Source organism: Arachis ipaensis, chromosome B10, assembly GCF_059453495.1.
Source record: "Arachis ipaensis isolate K30076 ecotype BB chromosome B10, ASM5945349v1, whole genome shotgun sequence".
In the NCBI taxonomy this organism is placed as follows: Eukaryota; Viridiplantae; Streptophyta; class Magnoliopsida; order Fabales; family Fabaceae; genus Arachis; species Arachis ipaensis.
Window position 1 is genome coordinate 147,613,516 of NC_142435.1, and position 17,145 is coordinate 147,630,660.

Genomic DNA, 17,145 nt, shown 5'->3' on the forward strand with positions numbered 1-17,145 from the left:
GGTTAATGTATACAACCAAAAAAGGGTTAGGTTAGGTTAGTACAATCTGTTTTAATTTGGGAACATTAAAAAAACAAAAGGTTAATGTACTCAACCAACAAAGGGTTGAAAACAATAAAAAGATCATATTGTTTCATTTTTTTTATAGATATATAATCTTATATAAGTATCAAGTAGCAAGCTAGGAATCTAATAGTATATCATTACGCTTTTTATTTTTAATACGGAGAAAAGTGTGGGGTGATATAGCGATATAGAGAATAGGGATATTTTTTCTGCATGTGATGTCAGGGGCTGAAATTGGACCGAAGGATTTAGAGTAAAGAACTCAAATAGTCTGATTAGAAGAGATCTACAAAAAAATATTTTTTTAATAAAATTCGGAGGGTCTGTTTTGATTTAAAAAAAATCTAAAAACGGAGAGTCCGTTTTCATTTTTAAAAAAATTAAAAAAACAAAAATTGTAAAAACTAATCCGACGGTCCAATTTGTGGTCAACGAATTTTTTAACAAAGAACTCGAACGATCCAATTTCTCCCTGTCCCACACCTGTGTCTAACACTTATATATACCATAACCAAGCACAACTCACACACTCCTGCAATATCAAAAAAATTTAGCCTATATCATTATTTATATATTTTAATATTCATCTTAATTTATATGATATGAGATTAATTTTGTTATATTAATAATATAAATATTTTATAAAATCATCTAATAATATTTGATTTTTTAAATAATTATTTACGTGATTAATATAAAAATAATTATTTTTTATATAATATTATTTAATTAAATACATAAATAAAGCTGTTTTATAATAACAATGCATCGAAAATAAATTTTTATTATAATACAATATAAACTTATTTTTTTGTTAAAACTAATTAAGTTCTATTTCATAAAAACATGAAGCAAAATTTTTATATTAATTCTTTTTTTCCTTTTTCATTTTTTTTACTTTGTCACGGCCCAAAATGAGCCATAATCGACACTTAAAAAAATAATCCCCTAACAAGCCTAACAAACTTAAAATATAAGTTGAATAAGAAAATTACAAATATTTTACAAGTTCTAAAATAAATAGTTATACATATTTAACAAAAATTAAAATAATTGAGAATGGTTGGATCCTGCCGGTGACATATGGAGCATATACATCTAGAAATTCGAAAAAAAATAGATATTCATTGTAGATTGTGACTCTTGATTAGAAAATCTCACATAGTCAAGCATTTGTTCTTAAAAAATATTTTTAGAAAAAGGGATGAGTTTTGTCAACTCAGTGACTAGACAATACACCTATAATTCACATGAGACCATATAGTAGTTGGGCGGCTATAATAATAATAAGTGAATCAATAAGGGAGTTTTCATACAGAAATCAAATCAAAAGTCCACAATTGGGCGGTTCCACCTCTAAGGGTAGCCCTTTCCTCTCGTGTATCATAACAGAATAACAGATCTAACGTGTGGCCCACACGTTAGGCTAGCAACACCCCTGCCAGGTGGAGTCTGAGTTAGATGCATCTTAGTTAACGTCATAACCGCCGTTAACTATGATTTTCTAATACAAACCTCCCAAACCAATTCAAAACATATAATTTCAAATACAACAAATATTTTATCTTTCAAATATATAAGATATCGAATCGAATCAAATCAAATCAGATAATACTTTCTCATCAAAAATTTTTTTCAATCATACTTTTTCAATCATAAGAGATTTCAAATATATTTCACAATTTTTAAAGTAAGTGAATACCAACAAATACTTCAAAAACAGATAATCAAGTAAAATCAAACATTTTAGAATAATGCAAAACTTCATCAAAAATATATGTAGTTTCATGTATAGTTTCGAAAGTATAAACTTCATAAAAATGAATTATTTAATTCTAATAAATCAATTATTCTAATCAATTTAAAGTCGTTCAAAGCAAATATAATGAGTATAATTCAAAGATCATAATAGATATAGGTCAAAATAATTATAGATGCACAATCAAACCATTATAAATGTAAAGCCTACTCACAACTTGGTCCTAAGGAACCGAAGAGACCGAACCCGGAGTGCCGAATTAAAGTGTGAGAAATGTTGGAATAGAATGGAACAAAAGGATACAGGATTTGGACCGAGCCAGTGGCAACAACTTCAATTCAAACAGCAACAACAACTACGTCGCGGATGTAATCTCGACAACACCAGCAGCATTGCTATCACTTCTAGCCCGTAACGAACAATAGCAAAAGCAAATTAATCAAGAAAAAGGGCACGAAAATGGAGCAAGACAGTAAAGTAGATAAAAGCGGAACAGGAATAGAAAGAGATGTCAAATACAAGAAGAATGTGGTTTGTTTTACAAATGTAAAAGTATAGCAGTGGTGGCTCTTGGCGGCAACAATTCCGACAACTCCGGCGGCAACATCCATGGCCCTAGAGACTCTGACAACCAATGGAAGACTAAAAGCAGAAGCAGAGCAGGACAATCCCTTCTCTGGTGACCTCTTCCACCTACAACGGAGGAAACCGCAATGAAAGTGGAAGAACAGAAGGCCGACTATGTGTCACGGTGGTGGAAGGCAGCAACATTTCTGTGACGAGCTCCAGTAGAGCTCCCCTTTTTCTCTCCCGTTCGCACCCTCCTTCTCTGCCCTGTTTGGCGACGATGATGACCTCAACTGGGACGGCAACAGCTTCGATCAACAGCAGCGATGGCGACAACACCCACCACCATCACCTCCCTTCCCAGCGACGGGATTCATTGCGTTTTCCTGCCCCTTTCTCGAAGTCTCTCTCTTTGGGCTCTTTGGTGGCAGCGACGACGGCGACGACTTGATGGCGGCAGAGGTAGCTCCTCCTCCCTCTTTTTCGTTGTGGTCTCTCTCTCTCTCTCTCTCTCTCTCTCTCTCTCTCTCTCTCTCTCTCTCATGCGCATCACTCTCTTTCCTCGTGCCTCTCTACGACTTCCAGCTGCGACGGCGGCGTGGCTCTCATCACCAACATCATCCTCTTTCCCCCCTCTTCTTCCTTTCTTCCCTCTCTCCGTTTTTCTCTCTTTTTCTTTCTTTCATCCTCAGCCATGTGTGTGTTAGGAGAGGGCAGCTGTGCGTGTTTGTTATGAAAGGGTTTGTATGGATAAAATTAGGGTTAGGTTTGGGAAAAGGGAATAAAGGGTAATGTAGGAATTTTGATATAGTTAGAGAGTAGGATAGTAACAAAATAAATCAAATGTAAAATGATTCAAAGAAAAATTTGGGACGTTACATATATTAAGTGGCTAAAATTTAACATAGTTGAAAAATTTAATCAATTTCGCTAGGTGAATAATGAGATGTGTGAATAACGTGAATAACGGATCGTGTTTCAAATTTATTAACCATCTAATTTCACTTTCGCACTAAATCCATTATTTTTATCTAATTTTATTTTGACCTAATTATACCCTCTTCTAACCCAAATCCCATTTTCACCGCAGCCAGCCGTCCATCATCTATCCCAGCACGCCTTCTTTGCCGGCGAAAAACTCCCAGCATTGCCGTCTCCCACCGTCACCAACCTCGAATGCTCTATAAATAACAAATATTCCATTTATATGAAGAACAAATATCTCATTTACATAAAAATACTAGTATATTATTTGCTAGTTTGTTATTTTATGCTAACAATGTATAAAAATTAAATTCTAATAAATATCAATTATTTTTGTTAGAAAATAAAAAAAATATCACCATCTTCCAACTTCCAACTTCCAACTTCCATGCCTTATTAACATAAGTAATAATCCACATACAATATAAACTTGAAAAAGAAAATGCAATATTAGATAAGGTACACATCCGATCCATAAATAAATGAATCACATGCCTGTTGGACTTGATATATACAAGTATACATACATCATCAATGTACTGAGTCTTGATACAGCAAATACATATCAATATATCATGGTCAGTACAGACCAGAAGTTCATAAAGACCAGAGTAGGTACATTCATAATATACATATATACATACATATATTCCGAACCCATACCCCTCTAATAATCAAATAAAAAATAAAATATATTTTTTTGTTCTTAACGTTTGATATTTTTATTTTTAATATTTTTAATTTTTGTCAAATTTATTCTTAAAAATTTTAATTTTGTCATTAGTATTTTATATAAAATTAATGTCTAAAAATAAATAAAATAAAAAATTTAATTTTAATATATTATTAATATAAAATAATTTTATACATATAATTAATTACGTAATGTTACAACAATAAAAATAATTAATTTATATATTGAATAATGCGTATATATACTAAATAATCATAAAAAAAAATATAATTATATAATTGTATAAAATATTTTATACTATTAATATATTAAAATTAAATACAGTTAAATATTAAAAATAATAAAAAATTAAATATTAAAAATAAAAAATATATTTTATTCTTATAAAAAAGCCGATTCATTAATGCAATGGATATAGTACAAACATAGCACAAACAAAATATCTACTTGCATGGATATCCGAGTTTCAATTTTTTAAAATTTGTTGACCAAAATACGTTCATTAATATTCTTTTAAAACAGCTGGCATTCCTAGTAGTATCTTCAAAGAGAACCGTTGCAACTAATAATACATTAAGAAAATAAAGAAATAAAAATTTAATTATTTTACATATTTTATAATTTTATCAAATTTTTAATTAAATTTTTATATTTTTTAATTAAATTTTTATACTAATGAGTAATAGCTCAAATGACATAGACTTTCCATACTCAATTAAGAGGTTGCGGGTTCGAGTTTCCTATCTTTCCAAATTTTGCCAATGAGTAATAGCTCAAATGGCATAGACTTCCCATACTCAATTAAGAGGTCGCGGGTTCGAGTCACATATCTTTTCAAATTTGCCAATGAGTAATAGTTCAAATGTCATAGACTCCCATATTAAAAAAAAAAAAGTACATATGAATTGAGATTTTTTTTTTTCACTGAGACACACACAACAATTTTATTCTAAGAACAAAATTTTCATATTTTTTATTTGGAGGCCGTTATCAAACGCAAACCAATAAATATATTCAATAATCCACTCTATTAGGTATTTGTAATTTCCAAACATAAAATAACTAAATTCATCACAATGCCCTCGACGTCGCTAACATAAAACTTTAGAAAAAAATTCATCACAACTTAAATATTTACCTACATAAAAATATGATATATGCATAATCACATATGTATAATCACATAAGTAGCTTCGGAAGAAAAATCTATCACAATCTCAATAACACAAAATTAGAATATTGACTGAAAAATCAACAGGACATAACATGAAATAATCGTATGTAAATTTCAGCAGAAAATTCATCACATCCTGAACACTGTTAACAATGAAATTTAGACACAGTTTAGATAAACAATTTAAATAAATTAAAAAAAAAAAGAGGTTAAAGTATAAGAACTTTTATTAATAGTAGTTTATAAATAAATTATTTTGTGTTTGAAATTTTAGTTATAGAAGTATTTATTTTAAATTTGTAGCGTTTGGATAAATAACTCAAAAAATACAATTTTTTTCACCCATAACGGTGTTCTTGTATGTGGTAAATAGTAATAAAATTTTAATTCACAATAATCTTGATGGCAAGGCCAAAGAAATTATTGTGCAGTTAGTATTTGCTATTTTATTATATATGATATGGTAGATAAAAATAAAAAATAAATGTAAAATATGTGTCAATATATATTTTGTTATTTTTTTATTTTTTTTACTTCTATTAGAATGTCCTCCTCTTTTATTGGGGTCAAAAACTTGCTATAACTAACTATAAAAATAATAGTAGCTATATAAAAATAAAATCACATAAAAAAAATAAAATTAAAACTAAGATTTTATACCATATACAATGTTAAATACAAATTTAATAATAAAAATAGAGTGATAAAATGATAAAAAAAATTGGAAAGAATATATGTAATAGTTAGTTCAGGTGAAATATTGTTTTAAAATGGTGGTAAAGGATTAATATTTTCAGCAGATAAATCATTACATAAAAATGATGGTGAAAGACCAATAATATTACATAAAAATGATGGTGAAAGACCAATACTTCTATTAGATAGAATCTTGAATGAAAGTGGTGAAAGTAATTTTTTTTTTATTTTAAAATTTTTTTTTTTTTATGAAAATGATAGAAGAATGACTCCTCAAAAGAGCAGTGATATATTTTTATTTTTTTAAAAGATTATGAATTAATTTTTCGAAAAAATAAAATTTTTTTAAAATAATAAAATAATGCTAAACACGTCTACTATTAATTTTCATAATTTAAAAGTCAAAAAAAATAACTACTTTTTATAATAACTATTTGTAAAAAAAAAATAAAAATATGCACAAAATATATTACACACTCAAACCAATAGTCACTTTTTCTTCTTTCTTTAATTTGGTTCCTCTTTACCGATTTCCTCTTTGATTTTAAATTATCTAATGTAAATGTAGGATTATAACCTGAAGGTTGTCTCAGATTCTAAGGGCAATAAAAAAAATATTTCAAATAAGTCAAATTATCATAGAAACAGAATAGCCAGCTCTGATGCGAATAGATTTTCTGAAGAGTTTCATAAGCTCAACGAAGAATTTAAGACTAGAATTGTGTGAATGTGGAACAAAATGACATTTTTTTTAGAATTTTTAAAATATAAAAGTGTTTTTAATTAGCTCTCCTATCCGAATTATGAAAATATTTATTTTTTATAGAATAGTCTGTTATTTCAAACATTTTTATCACGAAAAAAATTAAATTAAAAAAATTATATGATATAAAAATTTAATTTAAAAAAAATAAAGACTTAATTAAAAAATTGATAAAACTATAAAAATTCCAGAATAATTAAACTAGAGTAATCCTTTTAAATATGAATAAATTTTTTTGAAAGAACTTTAATTTTACACTCAGCACCTTAAATTAACTCGGAAATAAATAAATAATCACACAAAAAGTATCTACCAAGTCCTTATACTTCATTAGAGAGAACAAGAACAGAAAATGAAGCACTGTACTATAAGAGAGAGAAAAAAAAAGAAATAAATAAATTAATTAAGAAATATACATATAAAGAAGTGTCTAACTATTAATATCATACAACTAATACATAAATGGCATATATAATCCCTGGTAAGTATCCAAGTAACGTAAGCACCAGATCTATCCAGAATTCAACCTACAATAATATTTCCAAGAAAACAAATAAGATTAGGGAAAAAAAACTTATAATTGAATTGTAACAACCAAAATTAATAGTCACAAGAACAATTAAACATTATAATTCATCACCCTGTCAAAACAAGTACAGAAAAAAATTATATTGAAACAAAAAAATGAAGGAAGAAGAAGAAAATTAAATAATTAAGCCACTAATTAAGATTAATCTTGTGATAAGAATTTTGGATCATATATGAGAGGAGGGAAAAAGAGAAGTAATTACTCCGCAGCCATAACGAAGAAAAACACCAACAGGAGGTATAAAAATGGCCAATACGATTTCAAGAAAAGTTTCTGCACCCATGATATTATTGATTTTGACGTGGTGGTTCTTGTTGAGATTCAGTTATGGAAATTTGAGGTTGAATAAATGATGAGTAGTGTGGCACAAGAAAGAGCAATGAAAGCGTTATCATTGATGGATGTGTTTCGTTTTTGATTGAGAATCATAAAGCGGTTACGGTGGCTCTGGCCATTATACGTGGTGGAAGATGCAAGCGCTTTCTACGCCACCACTGCTATACGTATGACACGTGTCTTTTTTTACTATCGGGTGGCATTTCCCTTTCGTTTTTTCGAGTTTCAATAATCTTATGTACTGTAATATATGTGTCAATATACTTACCATCAAGTCACCAAAAAAATATGCGATACTTGTTTTTTTTTTTTTACTGTATTTCAATTAGGCACGTGAATGATTAATTTATTACGGATCAAAATTTCATTTAAAATTACCAATTACATTGGCATAGATGAATGAGGGTCTGTGTCTTTTAACCAGATGGATGAGAGTCTGTGTCTCTTAATCATTTTTTTCGAATTCGGATTCTGTGTTCCTTAATCATTTTTTTCAGATTCGATACTCACTGGAGGATGGGAATAGAGTTTGCTTGCTTGAGAGGGTCGCCCACTTTGCTTCTGCAGTATCCGAAGGATTAGTTATCGGGCTTCCGACCTAATGAATACCCTGGTGCAAACAAAAAAAAATCATTTAAAATTGCTTAGATAAGATGAGATTCAATTCTTTAATATTTATTTAGACAGATGAATATATTCGACTAATACAAATTGATTACATTTTCATGTGATTTTAATATCCTTAAATTTTGATTAGAGTTAATAACTAAGTTATTTTAGAGAAATATGATGTGACTGAGTGTATGTTATATAATGAAGACTCACATGCTATATTATCTTCATGTAAAATTGATAGTTAAAAATTGTTAAATAATAATTTAGTTAAATTTATAAAATTATTTAATATTTTTTAAATATCAACTAAACGTAAAAACAATTGTATGCGAAGTTTATCATGTTATATGCATCATATGTTCTAGAGATGTTGTAATCTCTAAATACCTAAGTGGTTAAAATCTCAAAAACTTAAAACCCCTACTAAGAGTGAGTCAATGCAATTGATTAATACTTAATAGTAAAAAATAAAAATAAAAAGTAAAAAAACAATGCATGGTTTTGAAAACTAGGCAAATGAGCCACAGGCCAACTAAAATTTCTTCTTGCTCTGAGCATATGAATGTACTATAAGACCAGCAAAGCCGAGATACAGAAATTCAGGAATCAAAATCTGTTCATTACCTCAAGGAATTAACTGCCGTTTTTATTCTCTCTCTCTCTGAAAAGAAGGCAATTTAATTATTAATGTACCTATAAAATAGTTTTGAACTACTCTGCTACAAATGAATGAGAACAAGATACAAGAATAACAATGAATCAAAATGTGCATCTTGGACAGTCACAGAGATGCTGGCAAATTGAGAGCCAAAATATGAGCAGCAATGAACTCCAAATATGAGAGCTTGAATAACACATTACTCCGATCCAGTCGCCTTCTTCTGCGACATTTGTTTGCCGGATAGACTGTCTAGGGCCTTCCTTGCAAGCTCATAACCTGCTAAGTTTATGGCACCCAAAGGAGCAATCCAAAAGAACCTGGGAACTGCACCTTTATATAAGGCAAGAGGTCCCTCCTGCCGTAATATAGATAAGGCAACTACGGCAGTTGAGACAGACTGACCCTGTGTAGTCATCATTCTAGTTTTGATTACGTCAAAGGGCGTTGTGGTGACACCAGCTAATCCACCAGCTATAGCTCCAACAACAACTGCCTCCCATGGCTCCAGTTCCCGCTGTATTAGTCGTTGAACGGCCTTAAGAAATGCCACAACAAACATGACTCATATAGGAAAATGTTATAAAATGTAAGGATCAAATACCATGGAGTATGGAAGTTAAGAAGATTCACTCAAATTATCATAAAATGCAGAGTCTATATGCATAGAATTTAGAGTCTTTTTTCTTTCACCAGGGCTTGGGACTGGGCTACCTGACCAATCTATCTTAGCAGAGCATTTTTTCCATCATTTCTTCTGTTTTTCCATGGTTGATGCAGTCATTGACATCAATCCAAGTGGAAAAACCAAGCTCTCATTCAACTCTCTCTGCGCTTATTTAGTGTTCTATATCTGTTACCTATACAAGCCAGGCTCTTAGTTATAGGGCGTAATAAACCGGTTAGCCTGACCTAATAAAAGGGGAAAAAAAGGGGAAACTATCAAGAAATATAGGCTTTATGCTTACACAAAATTATTCATCTTATTGTGGTTGAATAGAATCTGGAATTAATAGAAAGAAATATCTGCCTCAATAGTTATGCTAATTTTCAAACAATTTTATTGTGCAAGAACCTTCGTAATTTCCAAGCATAAATTCAAGTCTCAAGTCCCTTAAGAGACACCCAGAACCAGAAGCATGAATCAATTAAGTCCTGTAAGATACAAATGTGAGTTAAGTTGGAACTTCCGTTACTTCTGTTGAGGAACGTGCAGGTAAACCATGCCACATGTTATGTTCTTAACGTGTCACATTGCAGTTAACAGTGACACACCAACATCTAACAGAAGGACTAGTTTGACTTGTGTTCTATATTTTAGGGAACAAATTGAAACATTGGATCTTTTAGAGATCAAATTGAACTTATACGTAATCATTCAAAGACCATTTTGAGCATTAAGCTTGGAAACAACATACCTTTTTAGATTCATCATATAGACCCATGCCAGCAACATAAAATGGAACTTCGCGACAAAGGGTAGCTCCAGTTCCCCGAAAGAAACCCCCAAGTCCATCTTGGCGCCAAGTCCCAACTAATGCCTCACCCAAACTGTCATAAAGTCCTGCCTGCAACCGCTGCTTCAACACCTCACTGGGTATCCGCGTAACTGTTCCCAAAATTGTGCTACATAATGATAATATAGAATTTACCTACATAAATGCTAATATGCTAATTAAGGGTGTGTCTAGGAAAGCTACAAGATTAAACTTAAAGATTGATTTGATGGGATGTTTCTGAAAACCACAAAGTAAATGGAAAACGAAAGATAATAAAACCGTGATCTGACATTATATATCACATACAAAGTTATATATGTAGTTATGTACTAATTACCTGGATTTCAGGAAGTTTTGTTGGAGAACCTTGTAGCAATACCAACTTGCTTGCTTCAAATATCCCAGTTCGCAAGGCATGACTGTAGCATGAAAAGCATGCATGAGGCAAGAAACAAAAATTACAGTTTCATTCTTAACTTAAATCATTGAAGGAGCTGCCTCCTCTCTTTTCAGCTTATTTTGATTAGAAACGAAGCTGGGAAGAAAAAGGAGAGAGATGAAAAAAGCAACCCTGACAACTGCCCAAGAATTGCAGGGATTGATCCCTTGTATAAACCCCTTGCTCCAATCTGTGGAACCATGGAAATGATTTCAAAGAGCGATAGTGTTGATGCCTGTACTTGGGTCTACAACACCAAACAAGAAAACAGTAAGGCCTCCCTTACAAATTGTTACAAAATTTAAAACTCTGAAAGGATTATGGAATCACTCAATCACATCTAATAATATGTAAGCAGACAAATATATCAACTTCAACGGTAACTAGAGATTTCATTAAGTTAAAGAACTTGCCTTGATTGTATCAACTGGATGCATTAGTGCACAAGAAAAAGCACATGAAAGGCCACCGGCTATGGCTGACCGTAGAACACTCCCAGCAGGTATTTCATCAGGTGACGGAACAGCAGCTATGCTTGCTGTCTCGGACGAAATACTCCTGGGTATGAAAAAGATAAGGGTTAGTTATGAAGGATGGATCCTGGACATTACTTGCAAGTTACAAGCTGAGACAAAAAGGGAAGTAACTACCAAATTGAAGAAAATATGAGGGAAAATTGACTGTATTTTCTAATGATTAATCTGTAAAATTGGGCTACATTACACAGACACCTGGTGAATGTTTTCTAATGAATCGGAATTAGTATGGAAGCTGAGAAATAATGTAACAATATATCTCAACACTAACTACAAGTCTAGAATTCTACTCTATTATCGCCAACATTGTTGCAGAGTTACATTGACTGCAAAAAAAATCATTAAACTCCAAATAGAGTGAAACGGCCACTTGATAAAAGTTTAAAATGGAAGAAGGCCTTATATAACTAATAGATACTGGTTTTCAGAGAGCAGAAATAACAGTGACATAGATGTCAAACCTGGCCAGGAAAAGGAAAATATTAACAATCCGAGACTTATTTGTGCTTTTCTCTATTCAAACAAAAATCATTCTTTTAAACTTAATTTTGACATACTCATATGCAAACCAAACACAAACTAATTCTTCTGAAAGTAACTTTTTGCAACTTAATTATTTTTGAGGTAGTTTTTCTAAAAGCTAAACCAAACATACACCAGATCTTCTGAAGTTGCATGGGCATTGCTATCTCTGTCAAGCTCCTTAAAGGACCTCTTTCCTGTAAGATGATGAGATGAGGGTCATTTCAGATAACAACATAAATAAAAGTTTGTCATACACATCTTGAGGTACCTCAATAATTTTATATGCATCACAAAACTCATAAGTCAAATCCTACATCATTTTAAACTCTACTAGCCATTCATTATGTTTGGTAAAGAGACTATTTCCACCTGTTTAGGCACAATGATATTGCTATCCTTCTGCTAACGTATGCGAAAGTGCGAACACACATATCCATACATGTATCAAAGCATATCTTAGTAACTACATTTCACAATTTAAACATTAAAAGCACAAGTGCACAACACAAGCAAAGAGATTCTAGGTTCTGCACCATTAGAGATGCCATACCTTCAGCTTCCTTGTTTTCAAGGGTTGCACTACCATCTCCATCTTCATTTCTTGATTTGCAGCTTAGTCCAACTACACTAGATGGAACACCACCTACCTTTGCAAATCTAAAATCCCTCATGAAATCATTGACATCTAATCTGAGCCATTTTGCAACTGCTTTCTTATAACTAAACCGAGATGAAGAAGGCCGTCGCGGGGATGTTTGCCCGAAATCAATCCGATCTTCGTGCACTACCTTATCCAAATGTGGAAGAGACTGACACAACTGATCAATAAAACCCATCATGCACTTTAATGGAACATGTTTCCCTTCTGTCTCCCAGTCACCCTTTTCCGAAGTAGGTCTAACAAACTGACTCTTTGATCCATTTAGCTTCTCTTCAGGCAAAACAGCGAGCTGCATGCAAGAACATAATTCATCTTCACCGTCCATTTTCTTAGATCTCTTTACTCCTGATTTGAAAGAAAATGGCAGAGCTTGTATTAAGCCATTAACAACCTCCTTCTCCTTCAACCCTGTACTCCAAATTTCACCTTCATTCACATGTACCTTCATTGAGAACCCCTTTTTCTTCGCATCACAAATCTGAAACTTGCAAAGTTGCTTCACCCAACAACACTCAAGATCCATTGCGGCCTTCCTAATATTCACTTTGACAACACTAATCGAATTGAAGAAACACTCAAGTGGTTCATTTCCTGACATCATCACCGATCAAAAACCCTTGAAAAAAAAAAAAGAAAAAAAGAAACAACGCTATAAACATTTTTCACACAGTTCATCGTTCAGAACAAGAAGGAAGGGATGGAAGTTCGTTACCATAAGGATCACTCTGATTGTAACCGTCTATGAAGCAGATTGGAACGGAAGAATCTAGCAAAGATAGCGTGCTGGAAATTTAAGCACTGATTGAAGTGATTCTGCGCCAAGAGGAAATGCTTCCAAGTTTATTTTGACTAGTTTGACTCATTTAAATAATTTATTCTAAACTCATTTTAAAATATAAACTACTAAATTAAACTAAATTAAAAATATATCACTAATTTAATTTTCATTTTCCACCGTTGCGTATCTCATTTTTTACGCGATCTCTTCTCCGGCTGCGTTCGATTCGCGTTAGCCATCTGCTTCTGTTCGCCGTCGCTTTTGCGTTCACCGCCGCCGCCGGCGCATCTCCGGTTCACCGCTTCTTCTCTCGCCGCTTCCTGCGCTGTCCTGTCCCTCCTCTGCTTCTTCTTCACCATTTCTGCGATTTTCTTCTCTCAGATCTAACTCTTCAGCTTTCTCTGGCTGCATCTATCTATTAATGGTGTTCACCATCGAATCTTTCATGGATTTTTTACTATCCTTTTTACCAGGTAAACTTATTATTATTCCGTTGAATTTCACTCACCTGCTAGATGATGGAATGGTCCTGTTTCTTTTAATTCTGATATCATCAAGTGAGAATCATGTTTTATGCTTAATTATTATGATTTAGGTTTACTATTATTATTATAATAATTATGATTATGTGGTTACAAAAATGGTTTTGCGGTGATTATTTGATTGATTAGTTTGTTGTGTATTTAGACATTGGATTCATTTGCAGCTGTAGTCATCAATCATGTATTGTTCATGTTTGGATTAGTAGTAACAAGTGCCTTTTCTATTTGTATGATGAAGCAAATGCAGTATAAGCATGTCAAACTCCTTTGAATTTTCTTCGTGCTTTAGGCAAACAAGAGAGCATTACTTATGAGATTATACAAACAAAATATTAAACATTATTGATTAGTCTCCAATACTTGCTCCGGTAAAATATAGTCTTTTAGGCTTTGTGTTTGTTCTTCCAGTGCATCTCTCTTTCACATATATGTAGTTATGTGTAGTATGTAACAATGTAGTTATCTCTCTTTGTGTTGTTTCTAGTATGTTGATTCTTTTCTGGAATTCTGTAGGGAAGATGTAAATGTACCTTTAACTGAAATCTCCAATCTGCCTCTCATGGACAAAGGCAATGGCTGCAGCTTCTCAGCGGTTACTTCAACTGCCATCATTTCAAGTGTCATTTTTGTTATCACATTGATCTTGGTTCGAGTCCTTTTTGTCATATATTGTAGCAGCAGGCCTATGAGCAGAAGAGCTCAAAAACCTGTTAGTACCCTCATTATTTTGGGATCAGGTTTGGGCTTATTTTCCTTCCTTTCCATCCATATCACAATACTTTTACCTCAATTGCATCATGAAGTTTTGGTTTTATTCTTCTGTAGGAGGTCATACTGCCGAGATGCTTGATCTATTGGCAGTATTACAGAAAGATAGGTTTTACCCAAGATTCTATATAGCTGCTGCGACTGATAACATGAGTTTGCAAAAGGCCGAGTTGCTGGAGAACTCCCTTGCAGCAGAGGTACTATTTTTGTCTGTCTCCAGAAGTGCCTTATATATTAGTGAACTTTGCCACAATTATTCCCAAGAACACCATGTTTTGTGGTGTGCTTTGTGTGTTTTGGGGCTCTACATGGTAGTCGGGTGCCTTTAGTCGAATGAAGTCTTGAGTCGTAAAGAGATTGGTGGCATCTTGGAATATAAGATTTAATGGTTTGTGAACTTGTGCACCTTACCTTTGTTGCACTCTATATGAATCTATAATGGTAGTTTAAGGTTTTATGCATCTTGTATAGTCGTCTCTGTCAATGATTATTATAAGGAAAAATAAAGAGATTACATGAAACTTTCTTTGAGGATAATATATTGGTTGAAGTCTACTGTCTTTGGAGGTGGGAATAACTAGACTTCAGACTTGACTTTATGATCGTAAAATGTACCTGTGTTCCATTCGCATTTCCAGGAGTATATCTATGATTCATAGGTGATTTGTTGCAAGCAGTTTATACTTCAGGGGTCTAATTGAGTGCTATCAAACTTGGTGGAAATTATTGTCATAAAGTACATTCTCATAAAAGATAAATCACTATTTCTGTATTGTGTCATTAACTTCTTTCTGAAGAGCTGCTTGATGATGTGCTCTTAATTTTACTTCTGCTTATTGTCAATGGTTTATAGATTCTGCTCAGGAATATTTGTTGTTTTATTGCAGAAGGGAACACCGATAACCAATGCTGGAAAGTTCATGAAGATATATCGGAGTAGGGAAGTTGGTCAATCTTATATAACCTCAATTTGGACTACTTTAGTTGCAATGGTACATGCCCTATGGCTGATGATTAAAATTAGACCTGAAGTGGTACTGTACTACGTCTATCCTTAATTTCTTCTGTCCATAATTTTTGTCACTTTTCTTATATATTAACTATTGTTACTATTCAGATACTTTGCAATGGACCTGGAACTTGCATTCCCATTTGTGCAATTGCATTCGTATTTAAGGTTCTCATTCCCTTCATTGTTATATTTTCATCTCTTTTGCTTCGTTTATCCAATTTATTTGACTAGTTTAGCTGAATGAAATCTTGTATACCTCATTTTGTTTTTTATGCGGAGCCAACACACAGTCATTCACCATTAAATGGGGTTTAGAATCCGTCTCATGTGAATCTTACACATCTAATGGGTGTACAAAATAAAAATCAGTCCAGGAAACACATTTATTAAGCTGATACTGAATTGTGTTTTAACCATTTGCGTAGGTACTTGGGATCAGATGGTCATCAATTTTCTATGTCGAGAGTATTGCGAGAGTGAGGAGGCTCTCCTTGAGTGGACTGCTTCTGTACAAGCTGCGAATCGCCGATCAACTCTTTGTTCAATGGCCACGGCTGCAACAGCAATATCCGCGAGCTATCTATGTTGGCCGTCTTATGTAACTCATTGGTTCCTTTAATATCAATTGAGAGAATTTTGTATACTGAATCCAAAACAGCAAAACATAATTTTGCCTTGATGATTGAGAAATATTGTTGTATAAGCAAATCCTTCCTTACTTTGCAATGGGTTCATGGACGTGGGCTTTTTGTGGCAGTTTCATTGTTTTTAAATTTCGAATAGTAATTCTTCTAATGGATATGTCAGAATTTTTCTATACATCCTTAGCTTATGACCTTCTTGGTTGAATTTTATATTTATATTTTTTCTAATACAGAAGTGAAGTATTCTATAGAGAGTAAAATTTTAAAATTTTCAAAACAGGTGACATACCAAGCACATTTATTTATTAGTTCCATTGCAATGATTACATCCATTGTATTTAGTAGTAATTCTTCTAATGGATATGTCAGAATATTTTTTATGCAGAAATTATTTTTTACATGTGTACAAGAAGTCTCTAGTACGGGTTATGACATGGATCGGGGACTTGCGAGTCGAGACGGTCGCCGGATTATCTGACTGGAGCAATGGGGGATACTTGCAAAGACACTCCGACGCTCAAGTCAGAGTGGATCTGAGAGATATAATGTGTGTAGAATGAATGACGTACCTAAGGTCGAATGTCGGTTAGAGATTGTAAGACCGGTTTGAGCCGTCATCTTTTTATCTTATGTGGCTAAGATAAGGAAGGTATTTGAATTCGAAACTTTGGTTAGGATATTGGAAGTTATTAATCCGTCTTTGTGCCGTGAGGATGACTCAATTTTGGAATTGCCGGGTTCGGTCACCATTCCGAGGACGGATCCGGAGATCGGGTCCGGAACAATATGGAATACACATTGGTGTTTTTGCTCAATATTGAAGAGGGAGGTGTTTTACCG

General features: G+C 32.8%; 3 protein-coding genes across 5 annotated transcripts; 1 reads left to right on the forward strand and 2 right to left on the reverse strand.

Moving 5' to 3' along the window:
- Positions 1 to 7,009: 7,009 nt before the first annotated feature.
- LOC107623285 (Low temperature and salt responsive protein family) lies at positions 7,010 to 7,842 on the reverse strand. 2 transcript variants are annotated; one of them, XM_088486023.1, is made up of 3 exons: positions 7,618 to 7,842; positions 7,495 to 7,585; positions 7,019 to 7,230 (listed from the first exon to the last, which is right to left on the reverse strand). In XM_088486023.1, exons 1-3 carry the CDS (start codon positions 7,719 to 7,721, stop codon positions 7,147 to 7,149), a joined length of 279 nt encoding a protein of 92 aa, XP_088342149.1. In that variant the 5' UTR covers positions 7,722 to 7,842; the 3' UTR covers positions 7,019 to 7,146. The 2 variants fall into 2 exon arrangements, with proteins under 2 accessions (XP_016180973.1, XP_088342149.1); XM_016325487.3 differs by having other exon boundaries at positions 7,010 to 7,230; positions 7,495 to 7,715.
- Positions 7,843 to 8,742: 900 nt separating this feature from the next.
- LOC107623284 (uncharacterized) lies at positions 8,743 to 13,162 on the reverse strand. 2 transcript variants are annotated; one of them, XM_016325485.3, is made up of 7 exons: positions 12,451 to 13,162; positions 12,031 to 12,094; positions 11,253 to 11,397; positions 10,971 to 11,086; positions 10,738 to 10,819; positions 10,320 to 10,553; positions 8,743 to 9,439 (listed from the first exon to the last, which is right to left on the reverse strand). In XM_016325485.3, the coding sequence occupies exons 1-7, from the start codon at positions 13,160 to 13,162 to the stop codon at positions 9,101 to 9,103; spliced, it is 1,692 nt and encodes a 563-aa protein (XP_016180971.1). In that variant the 3' UTR covers positions 8,743 to 9,100. The 2 variants fall into 2 exon arrangements, with proteins under 2 accessions (XP_016180971.1, XP_020969924.1); XM_021114265.2 differs by having other exon boundaries at positions 8,864 to 9,418.
- A 511-nt stretch (positions 13,163 to 13,673) lies between these two features.
- On the forward strand, positions 13,674 to 16,477 carry LOC107623971 (UDP-N-acetylglucosamine transferase subunit ALG14-like protein). Its single transcript, XM_016326390.3, has 6 exons — positions 13,674 to 13,812; positions 14,395 to 14,618; positions 14,707 to 14,846; positions 15,537 to 15,683; positions 15,767 to 15,826; positions 16,087 to 16,477. Exons 2-6 carry the CDS (start codon positions 14,441 to 14,443, stop codon positions 16,261 to 16,263), a joined length of 702 nt encoding a protein of 233 aa, XP_016181876.1. The 5' UTR covers positions 13,674 to 13,812; positions 14,395 to 14,440; the 3' UTR covers positions 16,264 to 16,477.
- Positions 16,478 to 17,145: the final 668 nt, after the last annotated feature.